The 23,102-nt window shown below is 37.7% G+C and overlaps 1 protein-coding gene across 8 annotated transcripts in view; it reads left to right on the top strand.

Moving 5' to 3' along the window:
- PLCH1 (phospholipase C eta 1) overlaps positions 1-23,102 on the top strand; it is a 221,236-nt gene that overhangs the window by 143,799 nt on the left and 54,335 nt on the right. For all 8 annotated transcript variants that reach the window (XM_045037408.1, XM_045037407.1, XM_045037410.1 and 5 more), the window contains 3 exons: positions 2,954-3,124; positions 15,517-15,610; positions 18,095-18,298. In XM_045037408.1, coding sequence (XP_044893343.1) covers positions 2,954-3,124; positions 15,517-15,610; positions 18,095-18,298 — 469 coding nt within the window. The remainder of the gene's footprint in view (positions 1-2,953; positions 3,125-15,516; positions 15,611-18,094; positions 18,299-23,102) is intronic.

Here is a 23,102-nt window from a genome sequence, read left to right on the forward strand (position 1 = left end):
CCAGAAGTTCATTCAACTGCCTGTTGGTATTAGATGAGATGCCCTTTCCCTGTTGGTCAGTCCTTGAGGAAAATCCTTGGGCCCAGACTTATTCTGTGGCACCCAGCTGGGATTGCACTTAGTCCTCTGTCTGAGGTGCAGAAGTGAGCTCTGTTAAGTGGGTGCGAAGACAATGTTAGATTATAACTAACAGCTAATATATTAATTTAGGAAGTGCTCTTATGTGGAGATAAGTCATAACCACAATCCATGTTTTGCGATAATTTTCTATTCTAAGTGATATTTTGTATCTCAGTGATATTTGTACATATAAAAATAAGCAGAAGGTGTGAAATTGTGTGATGGTTAATGTTTTGTGTTTCCTTTGTTTTCTAACCATTTGTCCTTAGAGGTGGGAAGGGCACAAATGACATGAGGGATGAGGGGCAGTGAGGAATGGTGGAGGCTGGCTCCATTCTGTGACCTCTTACAGTGGGCCTGTGCTTGGGAAGCTCTTGGCTGGACACGGTTTGCAGTGAAGGGAACTTGGTCCTGTTGCACTGGAGAACAACATAAGAGAGAGGAAAGAAGACGAAGGAATATGCTCTAGAAGGAACCCTGGAGATGGAGTGAGGGACTTGGGAGGGGAAATGTGTTGTCACAAAGAAAGTGAACTGTCCTTCAACTTAATGGGAAGTTTTGCCATGTTCCTGGTACTCCCTGTGACATCTCACTTTTGCTTGTTGTGAGCCCCACACTCCCATCTGTTCCTTTTCATAGAAAATGCTCATTGTACTGAAGAGTAGCTGCTGATTAAATCAGAAGGCCCAAGCTTAAAGAGAAAGGCAAAGTCTATACATGCAAAAATAATGATGTGAGAGTACTTTTTGGAAGTAAGATAAAGAAATAACATAAGCTATTGATCTATTTTTACTTATATGTTTTCCCCCTTCAGACACTTTTTAATTTCTTTTAAAAATTATTTTAAATGTTTATTTATTTGTGAGAGAGAGAGAGAGAGAGAGCGAGCGCGCGCATGAGTAGGGGAGGGGCAGAGAGAGAAGGAGACACAGAATCTGAAGCAGGCTCCAGGCTCTGAGCTGTCAGCACAGAGCCTGACGCGGGGCTCAAACTCATGATCCATGAGATCATGACCTGAGCCGAAGTAGGTCGCTTAACTGACTGAGCCACCCAGGTGCCCCAACACCTTTTTATTTCTAATGCACTAAACATTGTAGAGGGTAAATCAGGAAATGTTTATGTCAAATGTTTTATGCATTTTAAGTAAATCCTTTAGACAAACTTTAAGAAAACATCAGGGGGGTCTTTTTGTGACCTTTAGGTTTAAAGACTTATCAAGCCAGAAGTGATAGAACATTTCTAGATAGAACATTTCCACTGTAGGTCTTGCATCTAGCAGGGTTGTGTAAATGCCCTTCATGGGAGTGAGAGGACCAAAGATCTTAGCATTGTCTCAGGAACATTCTTCTTCTGGCTGAATTGCTGGTACAGACATTGAAGCCTTTCTAGAGGTTTCTTTGCTTTTGTTATTGTAGAGCTAGATTCAACTAAAATTTTTTAAAATAATCTATTCAGTTATGGATAGCTCCTTTTGAAGTCTTTAGATGCTGTTGTTTAATGTGAGAGTTTTACTGTTCTTAATTGTTACAGCATTTACAAGGAAGTTGAAAAATGTTTCTTCTCTGTATCCAGGGTTAGACACTTTGAAACAAAATCAGGACAGAAATTTGAACATTAGACCCAGTTTCTTAAAATGCGGTGATTCTACAAACAAGCATCTCATACAGCAAAAATGTGGATATTTTATACACCATTCTCCTTCTACCTTTAAAAGGATAGAAGGCAACAGCAATCTGCCCTATAACGCAACTGTGTATGATTTAAATATTGGCTAAAGTATGTGTTCATAATTGTCCCAAAGCTAACAAAGTTTTTAAAAAATCTATCTTTTATGAACATGTTGACTTTCAAAGCTATGTTTAACCCCCCTACATCTGAGTATATGTCATAAAACCCATGCATTTCAAGTTGCCATTCATTCCCTGTCAGTTTTCGTTCGGTTACAACTGTGTTCATTTAAAATGGAGATCATGTAAATAGATTTGTTGCTCATAACATATCCCCAACAATTTTAGTGTTTTCTGGCAAATTCAGCCAATCAGAAGGAAGATACATGGTGAAAGATTCTTGCTCAATAATTACTAGAAACAAATTATTTCAACTAGAAATCAGTCTAAATGGATTTTTCAGACTTCTGTGGAGAGGAAACAAGGAGGTTTCAATGATCCTGATAGCTGTAAGAACAATAAACTACGTCTGTCAAATTAGGAGGGATTCTGTTATATTTAAAAACTGTATTGATTGAATTACATTCAGAAGCTGGTTAGAGACTGGTATTTTCATAATGTGTCGGAAAGTTTTTCTCTTTTGTTCATGATTCATTTTCTCCAAGATTTCTTTTTCATTAGTTTCTTCAAAAGATCAGCTTTTGGTTTAATTGCTCTCCCTTTGCTGATGTATCTCTTTGGTTCTTTATTTCATTGCTTTTTGCTTCTGTTTATAATTTTTTTCCTTATATTTTCTTTAGCTTGATTTTTCTAGCTTTTTGAGTTGAATTATTATCTATTTTTAATCTACCTTGCTTTCTAATAAATTGAAAACTTCGTTTTCCTCTAATTACTTTTTTTTAAAGCTTTCTTTGTTGGTTTATAAATTTGCTGTGATCAGAGAAATTGGTTTTTATAAGGTTGATTGCTTATAACATGAAACTTTTTTTGTGGCCTAATAAATAGTCATTTTTTAAGTGGTTCCATGTGTGCTTTAAAAGAATGTGTTTACCATTTGTGATACGCGTTCTAGCCTTTTTATAGTAAATATTATTTCTCAGCATCTCTGTGCTGAATTTCCTATTTCAAACTCTCACACTGCCTTGTTTATTCTATGCCTCTTTCAGGAAGCTGATACAGATGAGAATCAGGGAACTTTGACATTTGAAGAATTCTGTGTTTTTTACAAAATGATGTCACTGAGACGGGACCTTTATTTGTTGCTCTTGAGCTACAGCGACAAGAAAGATCACCTAACTGTGGAAGAACTGGCTCAGTTTTTGAAGGTGGAACAAAAGGTATCATCAGACTGTTGAATTACATGTTTACTCAAAAATATTTATGAATATACAGGCTTCTTCTGCTGTTGGATATAGGTATACCTTATTTTTAGGATAGATGGGTAAATATCACAATTCCACCCAAAAAAATCTTATTTATGAGTTATTTCTAACATGTTTCTAGCAGCTTTTAAGAGGGTGTGATAAATTGAACACTTGTATAATTTTTTACCTTAAATACGTTGAGTGTAGAAATGCATATTTTTGCACAAAGTAACGGATGTTAACTCATGTGTTTCATTGTACATATAACGGTTATGTTTTCTTTACACTAATAATATAGATAGGCATTTGTTAACTATGACATAATTCTTTTTTTTTAACTTTTTAAAAGTGTTTGTTTATTTATTGAGACTGGGAGAGAGAGAGAGAGAGAGAGAGAGAGAGAGAGAGGGAGGGAGGGAGAGAGAGAACCCTGAAGCAGTCTCCATGCCATCAAGCACAGAGCCCGACATGGGGCTTGAACTCAGGAACTGTGAGATCATGACCTGAGCCGAAATCAAGAGTCAGACGCTTAACCGACTGAGCCACCCAGGAGGTCCAACTATGACATCATTTTTAGCTAGCAATCTAGTAATTCGTTGATAACTCTTATAGAAAATTGACATTCAATTATATGAGAAGACTAAGTAAATTAAGTCCCGATTAGCAAAGATAATCCCTAAATATATTTAAAACAAGACTTTTGATTTTAATACTATGTAGGGTCAACTGTGGTCAGCAAAGCTGGTCTTCTCATACTACTTTTTTTTATATTGCCTTAAACTCTGTTTCTCACTGAAGTAGAAGAATAAGTGAGTGATTGAGGGGGTGTTAGCTTTATTGAGTATTACTTGACCAATGAAAATTGTGTATGTTTAAGATGTACAATGTACGGTTTTGATATAATGTATACATTGTAAAATGATTACTACAATCAATCTAATTAACATTCATCACCTCACACCGTTCTGATTTGTGTGTGTGTGGTGAGAACACTTAAGATCAACTCTCTTAGCAAATGCCAAGTATATAACGCAGCATTATTAACTGTGGTCACCATGCTCTACATTAGATCTCCAGAACTTCTTCCTGTTTAATTGAACTTTTATACTCTTTGACCAACACCCTCCCATTCCCCCCAGTCCCTGTCAACTGTCACTCTACTCTGCTTTTATGATTTTGACTTTTTTAGATTCCACTTACCAGTGAGATCATGCATTTGTCTTTCTGTGTCATTTCACATAGCATAATTTCCTCTAGGTTTTAAATATGTCACAAATGGTGGATATGATTTAATCAATCATGCCTACATAATGGGACATCTACCAAGACCCCTAAACCATGAGATTTGGAGGGCTTCTGGGTTGGCGAAGCTACATGGACGGACTGGGAAGTGGAAGGGGTATGCCCTGAGAGGGCACAGATGCTCTGAACACCTTCCCCAAGGCTATTCATGAGTTGTACACTTTGTAGTAGACCAGTCCTAGTAAATAAAGCACTTTTCTGAGTTCTGTGAGTCATTCTAGTGAATTATGGGAACTGACAGAGACTTTTCCTTGACTAAACTCTAGATAGGCTTTTCTGAGTCCTTTTTTGACTAGGCCCTGTTGTTGGGCCTTGTCCTCAAGAGTCCAGCTGTAGCAAGAATCCTGCTAAGACTCTTTAACCAAACCCCACATCCTTGATATCTGATCAACTCGATTTGTGATAAAATTCCCTATCTTTCACCATCTCCCACGTGATATCTGATCACTTTCTCTCCTTCAGCAAAGAACCCTGTTAGGTAGGGTTAGCCAGAATCCCACTTACCTCTAATGTTCCCTCCACTCCACCCTGATCCTTGCTATAAATCCCCTTGCCCATCCTGTATTTGGAACTGAGCCAGTACTGAGTTCTCTTTTCCCCTATTGCAATAGCTACTGATTAAAATATGTTTTTCTTGCTTTAACTACTGTCTAGGTCTGTTTTTTTTCTTTGATAGAGCCCCTAAATTTGTAGTAGGCCAAGCGGAAATGGGGGAAGCCTGAACACCTCATTTGCAGCTGGCATCTGAGATGGTCAGTCTATGGGACTGAACCCTTAACCTGTGGGGTCTAATGCTAACTCCAGGTAGTTAGTGTCAGAACCAAATTGTGTTGTTGGACACCCAGTTAGTGCTGGAGAATCTAAAACTTGGTTGGTGTCAGAAAAAAAATATACTAGATGTGGTAATGATTTACTTTACCCCATTCCACAATCACACACATTTTAGGAATAAGAGATTCAGATTTAATGAATTTTGATGTTGCTTTCTTAAGGATTAAGTGTTAGCAAAATGCTTGTATCAGAATCAGTTACTTTAATTAGTTTGCTAATTTGGCAAAGGGAGCAATTCTCCATTAACAAAGTTAGCTATAATACAGGTAGAACACAAGATGGAATAAAAGATTTATTGTTTTGCCCAGCAAATATGCTCTTCTACATACATCTCTACTCCTCTGTTCTCTGCTCTGGTAACTACTTTTTCCACTCTCACCTGGAGAGCTCCTCTAATACAGAAGAAAGAACATTAGACCAGGGGCCTATGAGACCTACATTCCACATCTTACAAGCTTTTTTGGCTGGAGGATCTTGGGCAGATCATTCATTATCATTTCTGAGCCTTTATTTCCTTATCTATAAAGGGGAGCTTACATCTACCTTTCCTATCTCACAGTGTCAACTTGGACATTGATCGTAATGATGAATGTGAAGGCCCTTTGACATAGATGTTCAGAAGCACAGCAATGTGACAAATTAAAATTACAATATTTAAAGGTACTGACTTCAAATTCATTTGGACAAGTGGAAGCAACCTAGTCCATTTGAATAGCAATAGTGGATATCACTTGCTAAGGGGCATGTGTTTCTGTCCTCCTTTTGGTTACATTGACATTCAACCAGTAGACTTAATTGGGGAAAACAGAAGCCAGTGTTCTATGACATCTGCTTCTGGTGGATAATTACCTGTATCCAGTTTAATTTTCTAAATTAACTTGAAGCTACATATGGGTGTACTCTGAAAGAAAGTTTTAAAAAATGATCATATATCGAGATGCATAAACCATAAAGGAAAATATTAATGTCTTGAAGCTTTAAGTTTATATGTGGTCCAATTTATCAAATGCCATAAAGTTAATGTCTAGCACAAACTAGGTATTTGTAACACACAAAGGGAGAAATAGTGAAATTCCTTAATATGGAAAGTACTGTCACAGGCAGTTGAGGGGAAAAAAATGAATACCCAATAGAAACACAGGCAAAACATTTGAAACATGAAAAATTTCATAAAAACTCAATAAACCTATGAAATTTCACCCTTCATTAGTAATTCAAATATATATAACAAAATGAAAAGACCATTTTCCACCCACCAGACATATAAAAATTAAAAAAAAATACTATCAAACATGGTATCCATTTCTTAGATTTCCAGTGAAGTTGTGGAATGGTATAATCTTTCCATCAGATAGTTTAATTATTAAATTTTATATAACTTATAAGACTTTGACCAATTTGTTTTACTTCTAATAGTTCATTCTAAGGAAATAATTGTGTACAGAAAAAAAAGGATGTAAAGTTGTGCATTTTATTTATTTATTAAAAAATTTTTTTTGTTAATGTTTATTTTTGAGAGAGAGAGTGAGAGACAGACAGAAACAGAGAGTGAGTCGGGGAGAAGGGGTGGGCAGAGAGAAGAAGAAACAGAATCTGAAGCAGGCCTCTGGCTTTGAGCTGTTAGCACAGAGCCTGATGTGGGGCTGAAACTCACGAACCACAAGATCATGACCTGAGCTGAGGTCCGACGCCTAACTGACTGAGCCACCCAGGTGCTCCACTTGTGCATTTTATTTATTTTTAAATTTTTTTTAAGGTTTATTTATTTTTGAGTGAAAGAGAGTATGAGTGGGAGAGGGGCAGAGAGAGAGAAGGAGATACAGAATTGGAAGCCAGCTTTGAGCTGTCAGCACAGTGCCTGTCATGGGGCTCGAGCTCACCAGTCGTGAGATCATAACCTAAGCCGAAGTCTAACACTTAACCCACTGAGCCACCCAGGTACCCTTTGTGCATTTTAAAATAGAGAAAAATTGCTCCCTCTCTCTCTCTGCCCCTCCCCTGCTCGTATTCTGTCTCTCTCTCTCAAAAATAAATAAAACACATTAAATAAATTAATAGAGAAAAATTGGACACAATCTAAAATGTGCAGCATCAGAGTCATTGGTTAAGAGTTTTGTGGGATTTTGAATTTTAAAATGGGATTTTCACAATGGAGCAAATTGGAGGCAATTTGACCATTCATATGGCAGTAATTCATTCATTTCTGATGGCATAAAATTGGTGTAGACATCAGAGTATTCAACTTACAGATTTACTCAGTTGTGAAATAAAATATCACTGCTGGCCATATGTGATGTCAAAGATTATCTGAAATCAAATATTGGCCCATGGGTCAGACTTTTATTTCACTGAAGTCCTCTGAAAATTGAATTTATACCTTTGACAGTTCCAAATGCTGTTTGATTACGTCTTTCATTTTTAAAACATGTATGTGCTAAGAGAAATTCTCTCTGTCTTTTATATCCATGAAGAAGTGCCAATTAGAAGAGACCAGCTGGCTGACATTTCTCTTTCATTCTTCCTTGCAACCACAGATAAAGATCACTGACATCCGCTAGCTTGTGATTCCAGAGTACTAGGTTTGGTTGAGGTTTTTTGGTTTCATTTTCCCCCCCGTGTTTGCCAAAAGGCAGTCTATGTCTCCTCCAGATTTACTCTCCATTTACCGTCAGTCTATGTCTCCTCCAGATTTACTCTCCATTTACCGTCAGTCTATGTCTCCTCCAGATTTACTCTCCATTTACGGTCACTGGGGCGGAATGTGTTTCGTATTCAATGCTTTTTCAGAGTTTTGGTTCCAGAGCTATAATTGGATTTCATTCCCCCATCCCCCTTGACAGCCTTTCTTAACAAGCCTCTACTCTCTTTCTATCCTTTTGTTTCTTGTGGCTTAAGGCGAGGAGAAGGCAGGACTATTGAAGCATCCTTACAGTCTGAAAAACCAGCTAGCTGTTTCCTGAGCACAAAGGCTATCTTCATGGATAAGCAAAAGCAGGCTTCTGTTTATGCATCACTTTCATCTGAAATATACATATGTGTGGTTAATTCCAGGGGAATTTTCAGAGCTTTACTGATCTCATGCTGGAGGGCCCTCTTCTTATTGTAACTGCGTTTATCTGACATAGATCTATACATTATCTCATTGTGGCACTTCTAACAGTTGCCCCTTTTGTGTCTTTAAACTCTCCGCTAAAATATTCCCTTGATTCTTCTAATCCAATTACCAGTGTTGTTTGTACCATCTCCCTTCATTATTCTTTACTGAATCCAGAATGATTTCGTGAGAGTCATGGTCATTCTAACCTTACCTCTCTATGATAAATACTTAGAAACTCTTCTTTGCTTATAACTATCCCTTTTGGGGCTAGTGTACCTTTATCCTTTTTTTTTTTTTTAACGCATTTTCTTCATCATAAAAGCCTTCCTTTAAGAGTCATTCCTGAGTTTCTGTTCGTTTACTTAATTATTCACAGTTGAAGCAATTGAGAGACTTTTCAGAGTAATTACATCTTGTAGTATTTTTGCAGCCTTTAATATAGTTCCAAATGGCATTTTTCTGTGAAATAGTCATACCTTCAAATGCTTTGAAAGTTGTGTTTTAATTTCAAGATGAGTTAGAGGTAGCCATTTTGGGGAGGAAAATTCTTACTTATTTGGTTGAAAACTGAAGGGCCATTCACTGAGAAATGTTTCTCCACTCCCTTCTGAAATTAACCAAAAATAGAGGGAAGAGGCTTTTTCTTCTGTATAAAACTATAAGGACAAAGAGAACAGGGGAGGAGACAGGAACAACAAAATCTTGAAATTTGTCCGATTTAAAGGAGACCTCAGAGCACTGAAACTCAAGCCCACAGAGCAGGAAACCATGAAGTAATTTCATTAGCCCAGGGGAACCCCAGAAAAGCTCAACAATTGAAGTCACGTGATGCTCTTGAAAATACGAGATGAGAAGGGGTCAAAAACCCAAGTACTGGTTGGAAGTAGGGCTCTAGATCCTGTCTCCTACTTCTTGCAGCAGAGCAACTGTCCTTCCTCCATCCTGGCCTAAAAGTAAAAGTCAGAACCGGAGAAAGATGGCCCAAAAGGGTCTACACTGAGGCATACCAGGCACACCTGAGTACTGAAAAGATGGGGATTGTGGTAGATAGTCTGTAAAGATGACTGTGGCAATTCTCCTATTCCTATATGCATGCCCCTTGGCAAGGTGACTTTGCCTCTCCTCCCATCTGTTTTCCTGTCCCTTTAATCTCGTCTGGCTTCAGGATTTGGTTTGACTAATAGATTGTAGCAGATGTGATGTACAAAGAACCTACGCCTCCGGGAGCCTTGATGATTCCACTTTTGCCCTGTTGGAATTGTGCGACTACCACGTGAGGAAACCAGGCCAAGGTTTTGTGGATGAGACACTACTCAGAGAAAGAGGCCCAGGGCCAACAGCCAGCACCAACCACAGACATGTGAGAGAGGCCCCCTTATACACTGAGCTGTAGTCAGGGGCCCAGGTGCCTATAGGCACTTGAATAACCCGTAGGTGAGAACAGCAAAATAACTGTCCAGCCAAAGCTGGTCCCACTTGCCATCCTGCACAAATGTGATTTTAAAACAGTGGTTGTTGTTTTAAGTTTCTAAGTTTGGGTGGCTTGTTTCAGAGCGATAGGTAATGAGTACAGGGGTGAAATGAATGTCTGTGCCGTGTGGGAGAACCATAACCCTCTTCTAACACTCTACTCCCAGGTTTCTATATAAGGGAAATTACAGGTAGGAAATAGGAGACTATGACAAGCTACAGAGGGTTGGATAGTGGCCCCAGAAGATAAGTCCAAGTCTTAACTCCCGGTACCTCTGAATGTAACCTTATTTGGAAATAGGGTCTTGGTAGACATAATTAAATTAAGGATGTTGAGATGAGATAATGCTAAATTTAGAGTGGACCCTAAATCCAATGATGAGTGCTCTTACAAGTGACAGAAAAGAGGATCCAGACACACAGAAGAAGGCCATGGAGGCAGAGGCTGTACTTACGAAGCCCCCAAGCCAAGAAATGCCACGGTTTGCCAGCAGCCACCAGATGCAAGGAGGGAGGCATGGAACAGATTCTCCCTCAGGGTCTCCAGAGGGAACCAAGTCTACCCACACCTGGAATTTGGACTTCTGGTCTCAAGAGCTATGAGAGAATGAATTTCTATTGTTTTAAGCCAAGTTGGTGGTAATTTGTTACAGCAGCCCTAGGAAACTAATATACCAGTCTCACGAAAACCCCCAAAATCTGAAGATATAGGCATCAGACATCTAATAAATTAGTTCAGACAGGGAATTCTACAGCGAGCCCCCTAGTCACTCAGCTCTGCTTGTGAATACAGAGCTTCCGACCAATTTATTACTGACTTTATTTTAAATACATTTTTCAATAGCTAATTTTAAAATGGGTTTTAAATAGCCAAGGCTTACCACATGTTTGAGGAAATCCTCTACCATAAAATACAGAGACCAAGGTAAACAAATAGCATTGAGAAACTTTGAGGAAATAGAGGCAATGCAGGGAGAAGGAAATTTTAAAAACTGCCCTTAACATCAGAGTGATGAAACAGAAAATTGCAGCCACGAAGCAAGAGCAGTATGCTGTGGGAAAAGATGGTTCTGAGGAAAAAAAGAGCAGAGAAATAAACTCAATAAGTGGCTTAGAAGATAAAGAGAACGTTGCCCATAAAATAGAACAAACACAAAGAAATGAAAAGTAGAAAGAAAAGATAAGGAAATTAGTGGATTGATTCAGAAAGCCCACTCTGAATAATCAGAGGTACAGAAAAAAGATAAGAACAAATAGAAGGGAGATTATAAAATAAATAATACAAAAAATGACTAGCACGGAAAGGTAGAACTCTCTAGACTAGCAGGGCCACTCAGTGCCAAGCACACTGGATGTAAAAAGAGACCAATGATAATGAAATTTCACAAAGCCAAGGGTAGAGTAAAACCCTAAAAGTTTGCAGAAAGAGAGAGGGGAAAAAGCGCTGATCCAATTAATGAGCAAAGGCAGGTCCTGTAAAAGGAGTAGATTCACTATGGCATCAGACTTCTCAACAGCACCTCTGGAAACCAAAAACATGGGAGCAATGATTTCTGACTTAGAATTTTCTACCTGGTGAATCTGTCAACTGAACGTGCGTGCAGAGTAAAACACACATGGAAGAACACAGAAATACAAGCAAGAAATAAATAATTTACTTTCTGAGTACTCTCTGATGAGAATGACAGAATGAAGTCAGAACAAAACCTGAATCAAGTGCTGAATCCCACCAACCTGGAAGAAGGACGACCTTTATAGGGGATAAAAAATTGGAATTCATGGATTGTTTGTTGTCTTGGTAATCGAGACACCATTAGCATCATGAGGAAGAATTTATGAGAGGACACTAAAAATTAACCAAATGGGTAGAAATAGCAGCAATTAACAAACTGAAAACAAAAAATGTTCAAGAAACACAGTCATTATTCAATAGACTCAATGTTCAACACTTGCATAATCAGAATAATTCAACACTGAATAGCAATTAAATTAAAAAATTAAGATATAACTATCCTAGGTGGAGGGATAGAGGGAAAAAGTTAGTTTTGCTGGCTCAAACAAGCTAAATTTTTTATCCAACACAATAAAAACATCCATAGATAATGCTTAAGGTGTATAAAAATAGAAAATAGCATCATTAACATAACAATTCGGAATATAAAGACTCCTTCCAACAGAAATATCTAGAAATGTTGACATTATTTTTTTTGGAGAGTGATTATCCATATAGGAGGGGAAATTCTGCTTTCAATCATAAGCTTCTTGGTTTTGATTTACTTAATTATGAATATATATTACTTTGATAAAAATGAAAAGAGTTTAACAATATTAAAATTCTGTGCAAATTATACTATGATTTTGGATTTGGTGTGCTTTGGGAATCATAGCTATTAAGAAATATAATTATTTACTTCTGACTTTGTTTTGAAATTCATACTCACTGTCAGAGCTTTGCCAGATAACTTATAAGAAGTCTGAGGATAAAATGTTAGTATCAGAATACTACTGTTATATAGGGATCTATGACTTTGGTTTCTACAACTAGTCCACCTGAAGTGGATTGACCTTTAATATGAGGGCCGGTTAGTCTTTTTTGGATGAGATTAAAGTATTATAGCAAACTAGGACAAGAGAATGGAGTCCAACCTGGAATAATCAAGGAAGTCAAATTATAGTAACTGACTTGACAGTTTAAAGCATCTCAAAAAATAAGAAGATTCAGGAGTTTCAGCTATATTGAAAAAAACAAAGCGTTTTGAAAGTAAGCATTTCAATTTTTCAGTAGAGATGAAGAAAAACACCCAGACAATAAGTATAATGTAAAAGTAAAGGCTTTGGATTTGAAGTCAGAAGAATGAAATTTGAACCTTGATTTTGCTTCCTGTTAGTTTTGTGACTTTGAGATAGTGAACCTTTTCTAGCATAGATTTGCATATTTTAAAATGGGAATAAAAACACCAAGTTTATGAGACTGTTGTAAGAACTATTTAAGATTTTATGTGTAAAAGCTCTTTATAAACTGCACAGCATTGACTACATTATTTAAATGTAAAGAATCATTATTAAATCCAGGATTTTTAAAGCTGTCTTAGCACCACTTGCCTGGTATGGTAAGAAGAGTCCTTCATGTTGGAAACAGCAAGTGGCTCAGATACTGACAGCAAACAGAACTTTCAAATAAGCTTCATGAGAAATAGGAGTAGAGTAGGGAGAAGTTCTTTTCCGTTTCACCTTATTAACTATGTGGTATTGGGAGCAAAACAAAGGGGAAAGAAACAGTAAAGAGCATTACCCTATGTCGAACCTTCTTTCATACAGTAGAATTTCACAATGGCTTTTTAAGTAAGGTCCGAAAAATTCAGTTTTGTGAAATGCCGGATTTTGCTATTGGGAGTTATTTAAATTAGACCAGGAGTTGGGGGAAGGAGGGAAACTGATTGACATGTACATTTCATTTCTCATTATTATGGGGTTTTACTGTATTTCACTGAGTTAATCCTTAATACTTGAATTTTGATAGGAAGTGGATTATTTCCCATTTATTGTTATATAATGCCCAGAAAATTGTGAGCTTCCTAGAATGCCTACTGATATTTTCATCAATTTACTGAATACTTCTCGAATAGGATGCTTTTTGTTAACATGTTCTGCTTTGTATCTTGAACCAATAACATGTTCTCTGCTCAACTGCAATTAGTTTTATCCCAGGATGATATTTTTGATGTTTGTTACATCAAACATGGGCTCCTGGTAGACCTAAGTCTAGGACAAGGCCCCTACATCTCTGAACAAACAGCCTCATAAACCAAATAATTGCAGTGTAAACTCAGGCTTCCCATGGCACATGAATTTTATTTTATTTTTTTTATCAATTTTTTAAAATGTTTACTTATTTATTTTTGAGAGAAAGAGAGAGAACAAGTAAGTAGGGGAGGGACAGAGAGAGAGGGAGACACAGAATCTGAAGCAGGCTCCAGGCTCCGGGCTGTCAGCACAGTCAGGCGCGGGGCTCCAACCCACAAACTGTGAGATCATGACTTGAGCTGAAGTCAGACGCTTAACCAACTGAAATAACCAGGCACCCCAATTTTATAAAATTTTGTGAGAAATTACTTATTTTTTAGATTGCATGTGATACTATATAGCAGACAAATTAATGAGCTGCTTAAAGCCTGACTAGGTCAGTAGAGTTTTTACAGGTATCATGATTTCATTTATTTTGTGGTATTTTCTGGTGTTGTCTGGTAATCTAAGCCTCTGAATGTAGGAACGATTGTAAAATTTGCTCAATGGATGCATCAGCCATTGTGCAGCTAGTTTGGGGGGGGGAGGGGAAGCATTCTATGCTATTTCAAGCCAGCAAAAAAACCCCCCAAAAAACAAACAAAAAAAAAACCCTGCAAAACAAAGCTTTTGTTCCCCTGCAGAAGGTTTAAGTGCTGTTTAAACTGTTTAGACAGGGGTGCCTGGGTGGCTCAGTCAGTTAGGCGTCTAACTTCACCCCAGGTCATGATCTCACGTTTCATGAGTTCAAGCCCCGCGTTGGGCTCTGTGTTGACAGCTCAGAGCCTGGAGCCTGCTTTGGATTCTGTGTCTCCCCTTCTCTCTTCCCCTCCCCTGCTTGTGCTGTCTCTCAAAAAAATGAATAAATATTAAAAAAAATTTTTTAAACTGTTTAGACAAATGAGATTTCACTAAAACATAAGCATCAAACCTAAGAGATAATAGAATATTTGAGAAATATTGAGAAGTGGCTCATAAGATTAGTTTTCTCTATCACTGTTCATTAGTATTTTTAAATGTCACTGTTAGACTGTGGGACTCAATGGAATTTGGATCAAAATATCATACCTTTCATGTTGCTATTTAATTAATTATTCCTGAAGAGTGTACTTTGCCCAGTGACACTAAGTATGTGTGTTCATGCAGCAACCTTGAGAATGCCTCAATAATAATAGCATGCACTGCTTCTCTGATGTCACACGTAATGCATTTCATTTTCACAACTACCTTATAAGGTAGCCACAGAGAAGGTAAGTGACTAGTTCAAGATCCCGCTGTTAATAATATGAGATGGCTAATTGGGACAAAAGCCATCTAACTCCAGAGTACTTTATTATGCTAGCTGCTTCATCTAGGTTTTTGGTTTTATTTTCTCTTGCCAACCTTTGTGATCTTGAATCACCATGGCAGATTGCTCTTGTGATTCAGTGGAAAGATCTGTAGATATGTACACCCATGAGTGGATTTACCTAGAACATCCTGTTTTGTCAGGGGATCATTTTCTTTCTGTATGTATTTATGATTAGCAAACTGTAGTGTTTGTGTAGAAAACATTAATTTGCAAATAGCTACTAGCTTATAGTAAGTAGATTTTAACAGTGGATTTGCACTGATTATTGATTTAATTTTATTAATTTTGCTTCATGGAATACATTTGTCTATTACTTGAAGGGATGTTTTCACTGATTAAATCTGAAGGGTAACATGGTAAGATTCAGATAATTTTCTAAAGATAAAGTTGCTATGACACTAGTAATCTCAAATAATGCTCATTAAATCACTTTGCACTGTATCATGAATGCTTAAGCAATGTGCCTTTTTAGCATAGAAGAAAACATCTCATGGAATTGCAGGTACTCTACTAATGTTTTGTTTTGTTTAGATGAACAATGTGACAACAGACTATTGTCTTGACATCATAAGGAAATTTGAAGTTTCAGAAGAAAATAAGACAAAAAATGTTCTTGGCATAGAAGGTAAAATAACTAATTTCTTAATTTCTCATTTTTCAGTTCAGTTTGCTAAGTTAAATTCTAGCAAAATTTTTAGTAAAAGAAGTCAGGAAATATTCATGGATTACAGGTGATTCAAATAAAACTCACAAAACAACATATTTTCCTATAAAACAGATGCCATGATATTGCTATTTCTCTTACTTTGGCAATGATCATATGCATGTTCTACTCTAAGCAAGTCAACCTGATGCCACCATGTAGGTGATAGATGCCAAGAAATATTTGGACTTCTCTCAAATGGCAAATTTTGGAAAGAGATTCAACCTGGTGATTTCAAAAAAGGAAATTTGGTCTTCAAATAACTAATCTATGACATTAGTGACTTTGAAAGTACAGGTTTCTTTAAAAATCTTGGCAATGAACTTGTTTTTACCTAGTTGGTAGCAGTGGAGATATTGTTGGAGCCACAAATTTTGTTAATACAACTACTTCATTATATAGTTGAGGAAAGTGAAGCTCTCAAAGAAATTAAGTAATTTGCCCAGAGTTATATACTTAGAATGTAGCTTCAAGGATCTTGCACATAAATGTGAATATAGCTACATGTATGTGTAAGTTATATATACTTAAAATACGTGGGGAAATAAATTTCAGGCTGCTACCCAAGAGAAGAACAAATTTCAGGCAGAACCAATAATCTAATGAAGGACCGCCAAGGCCCCCCATTGCCCTCAAGACCATCCAAAGCCATGGTTTATCTTACTGTTTTTGATTCCTGCCCTCCCCCCCCCCCCCCCCCCCCCCCACACACACTGGTTTCAGGCTCAGTGTGGACAAGGAGGTTTGGTACCACATGTTTACTTCCTGCGGTGGAGGGTAATTAAAAGAAAGGAATAATTTAAAACTTATATATATTAAGAACCATTTTAAAACACCTAGAGAAGATAAACTAATTTGGGCCTTTTCTTTACCAAGAAATGAATGTTTTGCTTGGTGGGCCCCCCAAAATGGAATTAAACATGATTTCTACATTATTGTCATAAAGATAGGCATGAAGAAATTCTCCAGAGTCTCAGAGGATATTTACAGATACAGATACAGTTTCTTGAAGACTTGAAGCAATTTAACCTGATAAATTGGAATGTCATTCCACTTAAGTACTTGTGGTCATTCAAGTATTTATTCATGTATTAATGAATGCCTCTTCTACCTAGGTATTATGTTTTGAAAAACTGTAGAAAAACTGATCGGGTTTTCTACAAAATTGTTTGTTTGAGTATAGCTGATACACAGTGCTACACTAGTTCTGGGGGTATATCTTAGTGATTCTACAAATGTATACAAATGTATAGCTTATGCTATGTGTAGCTACTGTCTGTCTTATTACATCGCTATTACAATATCATTGACTCTAATCCTTAAGCTGCGCTTTTATTCCTATGACTTGTTAATTCCATAACTGGAAGCCTGTACCTCCCTCTCCCCTTCACCCATTTTGTCCAACCCCTCATCCCCCTCCCCTCTGGCAACCATCACTTTGTTGTCTGTATTTCTGCATAATCTTTAAACATTATTTTAAAGTTACAAATGTGCTAGCTATTAGCAGCATCTTCCCAAACCAATTTCAAAGTCAAATAACCACACTCTCAATTTAGGCTGTGCCTAACTTTTGACCTATTACTTCACCCATGGCACTAACAGTACTGTTTTTTAAATGAATAACTTATCAAATTGATGGTTGCACAGTGTATCACTTTGTGTAAAAATTGCCTTAACACTGCATCAGTAACCCATTAGATCATGCTGCATAATCCTAGCTTGAGTTCAGTAGCTATTGAATGGCTTTGGAGTAAGCCCTCTCTCATACTCAATCAAAATTCTTGAAAAGCCTACTTATTTTTCTGTAGGTTATGTTCACATTGCTATTCCCCAGTCATGTTTCAGTTTTTAACACTATTTGACCTGAAACAAATCTCTCATTGCCTTAGTATTCCTCATAGTACCTGTCCTGAGTGTAAGTAAGTAAGATAATCATTAAAACATACTTTAATTAAAAAAATTTTTATTAATGTTTATTGATTTTTGAGAGAGAAAGAGAGAGACAGAGTGTGAAGTGAGGAGAAGAGAGAGAGAGAGAGAGAGAGAGAGAGAGAGAGAGAGACCCAGAATCCAAAGCAGGCTCTAGGCTCTGAGCTGTCAGCACAGAGCCTGAACTGATTTTTTAATGTTTATTTTTTGAGAGAGAAATAGAGCATGAGTGGGGAAGAGGCAAAGACAGAGGGAGACACAGAATCTGAAGCAGGCTCCAGGCTCTGAGCACAGAGCCTGATGTGGGGTCTGAACTCATGAACCATGAGATCATGACCTGAGCCAAAGTTGGACGCTTAACCAACTGAGCCACCCAGCTGCCCTGCTATGAACATACTTTGATCTCTGTTGTCCCTGATGGAGTCAGTTAAGTACACTTTGAAAGCTAAAGTACTTTACTCTCTCTTTCTTCCAAAGGGTTCACGAGCTTCATGCGTAGTCCTGCTTGTGACATATTTAATCCATTGCACCATGAAGTGTACCAGGACATGGATCAGCCTCTGTGCAACTACTACATCGCTTCCTCTCACAACACATACCTGACGGGGGACCAGCTCCTTTCCCAGTCCAAAGTGGACATGTATGCACGGGTGCTACAAGAGGGCTGTCGCTGTGTGGAAGGTTTGTGCTTTGTCTGAGCTCTGCTGTGTGTTGATGGAGACTTAAAATATGTACTCACACTAATCAGAACCATTTTTCTGCTTATTGTAAAGTCATTCTTTACTCATGATGCTCTCTGGATCCTCCTTATTATCCAATCAGGAGGAGAGAGAGAGGGATGTACTAGAAGTTAGGAAGCACACCTTCAGTTGCTACAAAATTGTGATGAAAATGTAAGTTTTCCTAGAAAGATTTTTTTTAATTTAAACAATGACAAAGATAGTTCAGGATAACTTTTTTTTTTTTTTTGAGACACTTCATCAGTCAGCAACATTTATTAAATTTCTTGTGGGGTCTTGATTGTGAGGACACAGATATAGGACATGGTTTCTGCCTTCAAGGAGCTGACAATCTTATAGACTGGGTGGCCACTAAAAACAGTAGTACAACATGAGAATTCCTCCAGGCAAATCATATACATATTGAGAAGTGTTGGTACAAAGAGTAAGATGTGAAATAAAATGCGATGAGAAATAGGTAGGCTGGGAAAATAAACTTGGGTCAGTCATAAAGAGGTAAAGGATTTGAGTGCTGTAGTGAGAAATTTCAGCTCTAGCTTTTGGTAACGGGTTCATTGAAAGGTTTTCATACATATGGTGATATGATCAGACTTGCAGTTTAGAAAGATCATTTGGGTCACTGTGTGGGAGGACAAGTTTTTTAAAATATGTGTTTGTGGCAGGGAAGAAGAGTGAAGCTAGATAGAGCAAAGAGAATGGTACGAAGGCTATTACAGTGATACCAAGGAAGGGTTCACTGGACTGAGTGAGTTGGAGAGACAATTACATAGATATTAAAGAAGTAAACTCAGCAGGACCCAATGCAAGAAGTAAAGGATGTAAGGAATGAGGGTGAGAGCTGTAGTAAATGAATGGTCCCCTCACATTATGTGGGAAATCTGGGGGGAAGAGCATTAACGAGTTCAGTTTTCCATCAGTTGAGTTTATAGTGACTTTGTAACATTTACATGGACATTTTTATCAGTCGGTTGGATAATAATATCTGAACTCAATGGAAAGATCCAGGCAAGATAAAGATAATTTAATTCTGTGTTTTACTTTTGTATTTCTGTATTTCTGTATGTATGTATGTATTTATTTATTTATAGAACGAGACCACGAATTGGGGAGAGGGTCAGAGGGAGAGAGAGGGAGAATGAATCTTAAGCAGGCTCCATGCTCGGTGTGGAGCCTGATATGGGCCTCGATCCCACAATGCTGGTATCATGATCCGAGCTGAAATCTAGAGTTGGACGCTCAACTGACTGAGCCACCCAGGCACTCCATAATTCTGAGTTTTGTATGTGATATTTAAGAGCATGAAAGTGTACAAGATCACTTACAGAGACGAGTGGACAAGTGAATGAGGCCTGAGTAGGGAAGTGATCCAGCATTTAGATGTAGGAAGAGCAAGGGTAACCAATGGGGATTAACTTAGAATGGTCACTGGGTCCTAAGGGATGAAATGGTCATAAATTTCCCATGCAACAGAAAAGTAAAATAAGGTAAAAATTAATTATCCAATCTGGTTGCATTTAACAGCTAGGAGGTTATTGGTGTCTTAAAAAAATTTTTTTAATGTTTTATTTATTTTTGAGAGTGAGGGTAGGAGCAGGATTAGGGGAGGGACAGAGAGAGAAGGGAACAGAATATCCGAAGCGGGCTCTGGGCTGATAGCAGCAAGCCTGATATGGGGCTAGAACTCACAAACTGTGAGATCATGTCCTGAGCTGATGTTGGATGCTCAACCAGCTGAGCCACCCAGGTGCCTCTGGTGTCTTTTGATAGATAGTTTTGGTGACATATTAGTGAGAAGTTGGGGGTAGCTAATCTGCTATGGGTTAGTCACTTGGCATTTTTCTGCAGTAGAAGAAAACTGGATGATACAAGTTTGGGAGATTTTGACACTTGGAAGAAGAGAAAATGAGGACACAGGTTTTGTTTTTAGATGGGATAAGGGGACCAGATTTTGAAAGGGTTCATATCTGATAGCCTGTCTTTTCTCTGGGATGAGAGCATCATCTACTAAGTGTAAAGTAAGTGGAAGTTAGCTTGGAGGCTTAAGAAGATCAATAAACAATGGGAGAGGAGTTGACAAGATAAACTGGGAAAGTTCCTAGCTAGTTTCAAAAACAGTCTTAAAACAGTCTGTTTGTTATACAAGATCTGCATGTTTAGATTCCTCCCACCTCACTCCCATCAGATTAGATATAGGAGCAGTGAAGATAGATTATAAAATTGATCCATGCCTCTAGATTTCTAGGTCATATAAAATATCTTCAAGGTGTTGGTGAGCACTCTTAAGTAAGTAGTCAGTAGGTCGGTGAGTCTAAGAAAGGAAAATAAATGAATAAGGGGCCATTAATGAGGTAAGGAAACTAGAAAACCCCAAGAAATAGAAATATGGGGAAAGTTGTCATCACACACACACAAAAGAAGAGCAGAGAGTTGTTATCACAGAGCGCGGGCTTTTGGACATAGTTACAGGTGACGACTGTATCCAGGGTGTGTCATGGGTGGGCATGAATGAAGTAGAGTGGGGATGGGATTGTTAGCATTGGAGAGGTCAAAGGTAAAAAGATGGAGTAAGTTGCCCACCTGTACTTTCACCTCACAAAGGATGTTGACAGGTAGATTAAGTGTTAAAAATTTTAAAGATTAACAGTTGGAGATTAAAAACTAAGCCAGATATTTAAATGCAAAAAAAAAAAAATACTATAGGAAAGACACTTGGAAGATTACAGAAAGGTAGAGTTGGATAAAGTGAGGTTCAAAAGTAAGGAGATTTTTGTTTTTCTTAATGGATGTAGGAGAAAAAATGTTTAAAAATAGCAATAAGGCCTAGAGAAAAATTAAAAATAGATCTACCCTGTGATCCAGCAATAGCACTGTTAGGAATTTACCCAAGGGATACAGGACTGCTGATGCTTAGGGGCACTGGTACCCAATGTTTATGGCAGCACTTTCAACAATATCCAAATTATGGAAAGAGCCTAAATGTCCATCAACTGATGAATGGATAAAGAAATTGTGGTTTACATATACAATGGAATACTATGTGGTAATGAGAAAGAATGAAATATGGCCTTTTGTAGCAACGTGGATGGAACTGGAGTGTTATGCTAAGTGAAATAAGTCATACAGAGAAAGACAGATACCATATGTTTTCACTCTTACGTGGATCCTGAGAAACTTAACAGAAGACCATGGGGGAGGGGAAGGAAAAAAAAAAAAAAGAGGTTAGAGAGGGAGGGAGCCAAAACATAAGAGACTTAAAAACTGAGAACAAACTGAGGGTTGATGGCGGATGGGTATTGAGGAGGGCACCTGTTGGGATGAGCACTGGGTGTTGTATGGAAACCAATTTGACAATAAATTTCATATTTAAAAAAAAAATAAATTAGACATAAAAATTAAAAAAAAAGCCCTAGAGAATGACTCTTGGTCTGTGATTTATACTAAAAAACATCTGTGGAGAAAAGTAGTGTCCTCCAAGGTAAGCTGATTGTTAAGATGAGGAGGTTGAAAGAGAATTCCAAAAAGAGTCGGATGATAGAAGGGAGTTTGTGATGGAATGGAGATTCCATGGAACAAAGGGGAATCACTTTTTGGTGGGGATGTGCTGGGAGTTAGCAGTAGATAACCGCACATCCTGGGCTGGTGAAACAGTGTAGAGGAAATGAATAAAGCAGTAGGGTGATAAGACTAGTAACTAGATGAGCCTTTGTCATATAGTTTCTGGCATGTTATCAGGGTCAATTAACATTTTAAAACTGGACAGGCATTAAGAACTGTCTACATACAGAGCAGTTAGAACCACTACAAATTTAGTGTTCTGGAAATTTAGGCTTTAAGAGATGTCATTTTTGCAGTCAGTGCAGAGAGCACCTACTGACAATGAGTGACTGACAATTGAGTAGCTTAAGCAACTAATGAAGATGCTTATAAAATATTAACATAAAGAAAAACCTTTTAGAAGATCTCGAGATGACATTCTGCTCTCAGCCATTATTCAACCCTTTGTTCATTCAGTACTCAGGAAGTTTTACATGTCTGACATGCACAGAGATTCCCTGGGCAAAAAGCCTTTTTGGATTCACAGTGATGGTTGCCTATCATTTTAAATGGTGACATTTCCTTGGAGGGCCAAGTATGGAAAATGACTTGTAGTGACTCCATGAAATGATAGTTAACTCCAGACAGTTTTGCAATTTTGTTAAGTGCTGTGTCCCGTATGGTATTTATTTTGCTTTTCAGGTCCTCCAGGTACCTGGTCTTCTCTTTTTTGCTTTTTTAGTAAAAAATCAGTGTCCTACCCAAGCCCAACCATGTTCCCATGATCAACTCCTTATACTGAATTAGAACATCTAATCCTCCAGCTTAGTTTTGCCTATTAAGAAGGAAAGTTATCTGATTAAGACAATTTATAGCAAGGTACAAATGATTTTTAGTCTTAGCCTTTTTTAGTGTCTTTTGATTTTAAAATGAGAATGTTTAGAAATTGTGTGCAGATGTTATTCAATATGGGCCTTCCCTTGTACGTCCCTTCTTTCTTCCTAACTGCCATTCACCAAAGTAATAGAAAGAAGCTACTTGGCTCTCCTTTTCTAGTAGGAGCTTGTCTGCTCCAGATATTCACACAAGCTGAGGATATATACAGTTACGGTGTAATTTTAAAGGACACGCAATCTGTCAAATATCTCCCTTACCAGTTCGTGTCAGTAAATTCCTCCCCTTGTATTTGGTTTACTTGAAGTTATTTCTGT

The sequence above is a fragment of the Felis catus genome, chromosome C2, assembly GCF_018350175.1.
Source record: "Felis catus isolate Fca126 chromosome C2, F.catus_Fca126_mat1.0, whole genome shotgun sequence".
Lineage (NCBI taxonomy): Eukaryota > Metazoa > Chordata > Mammalia > Carnivora > Felidae > Felis > Felis catus.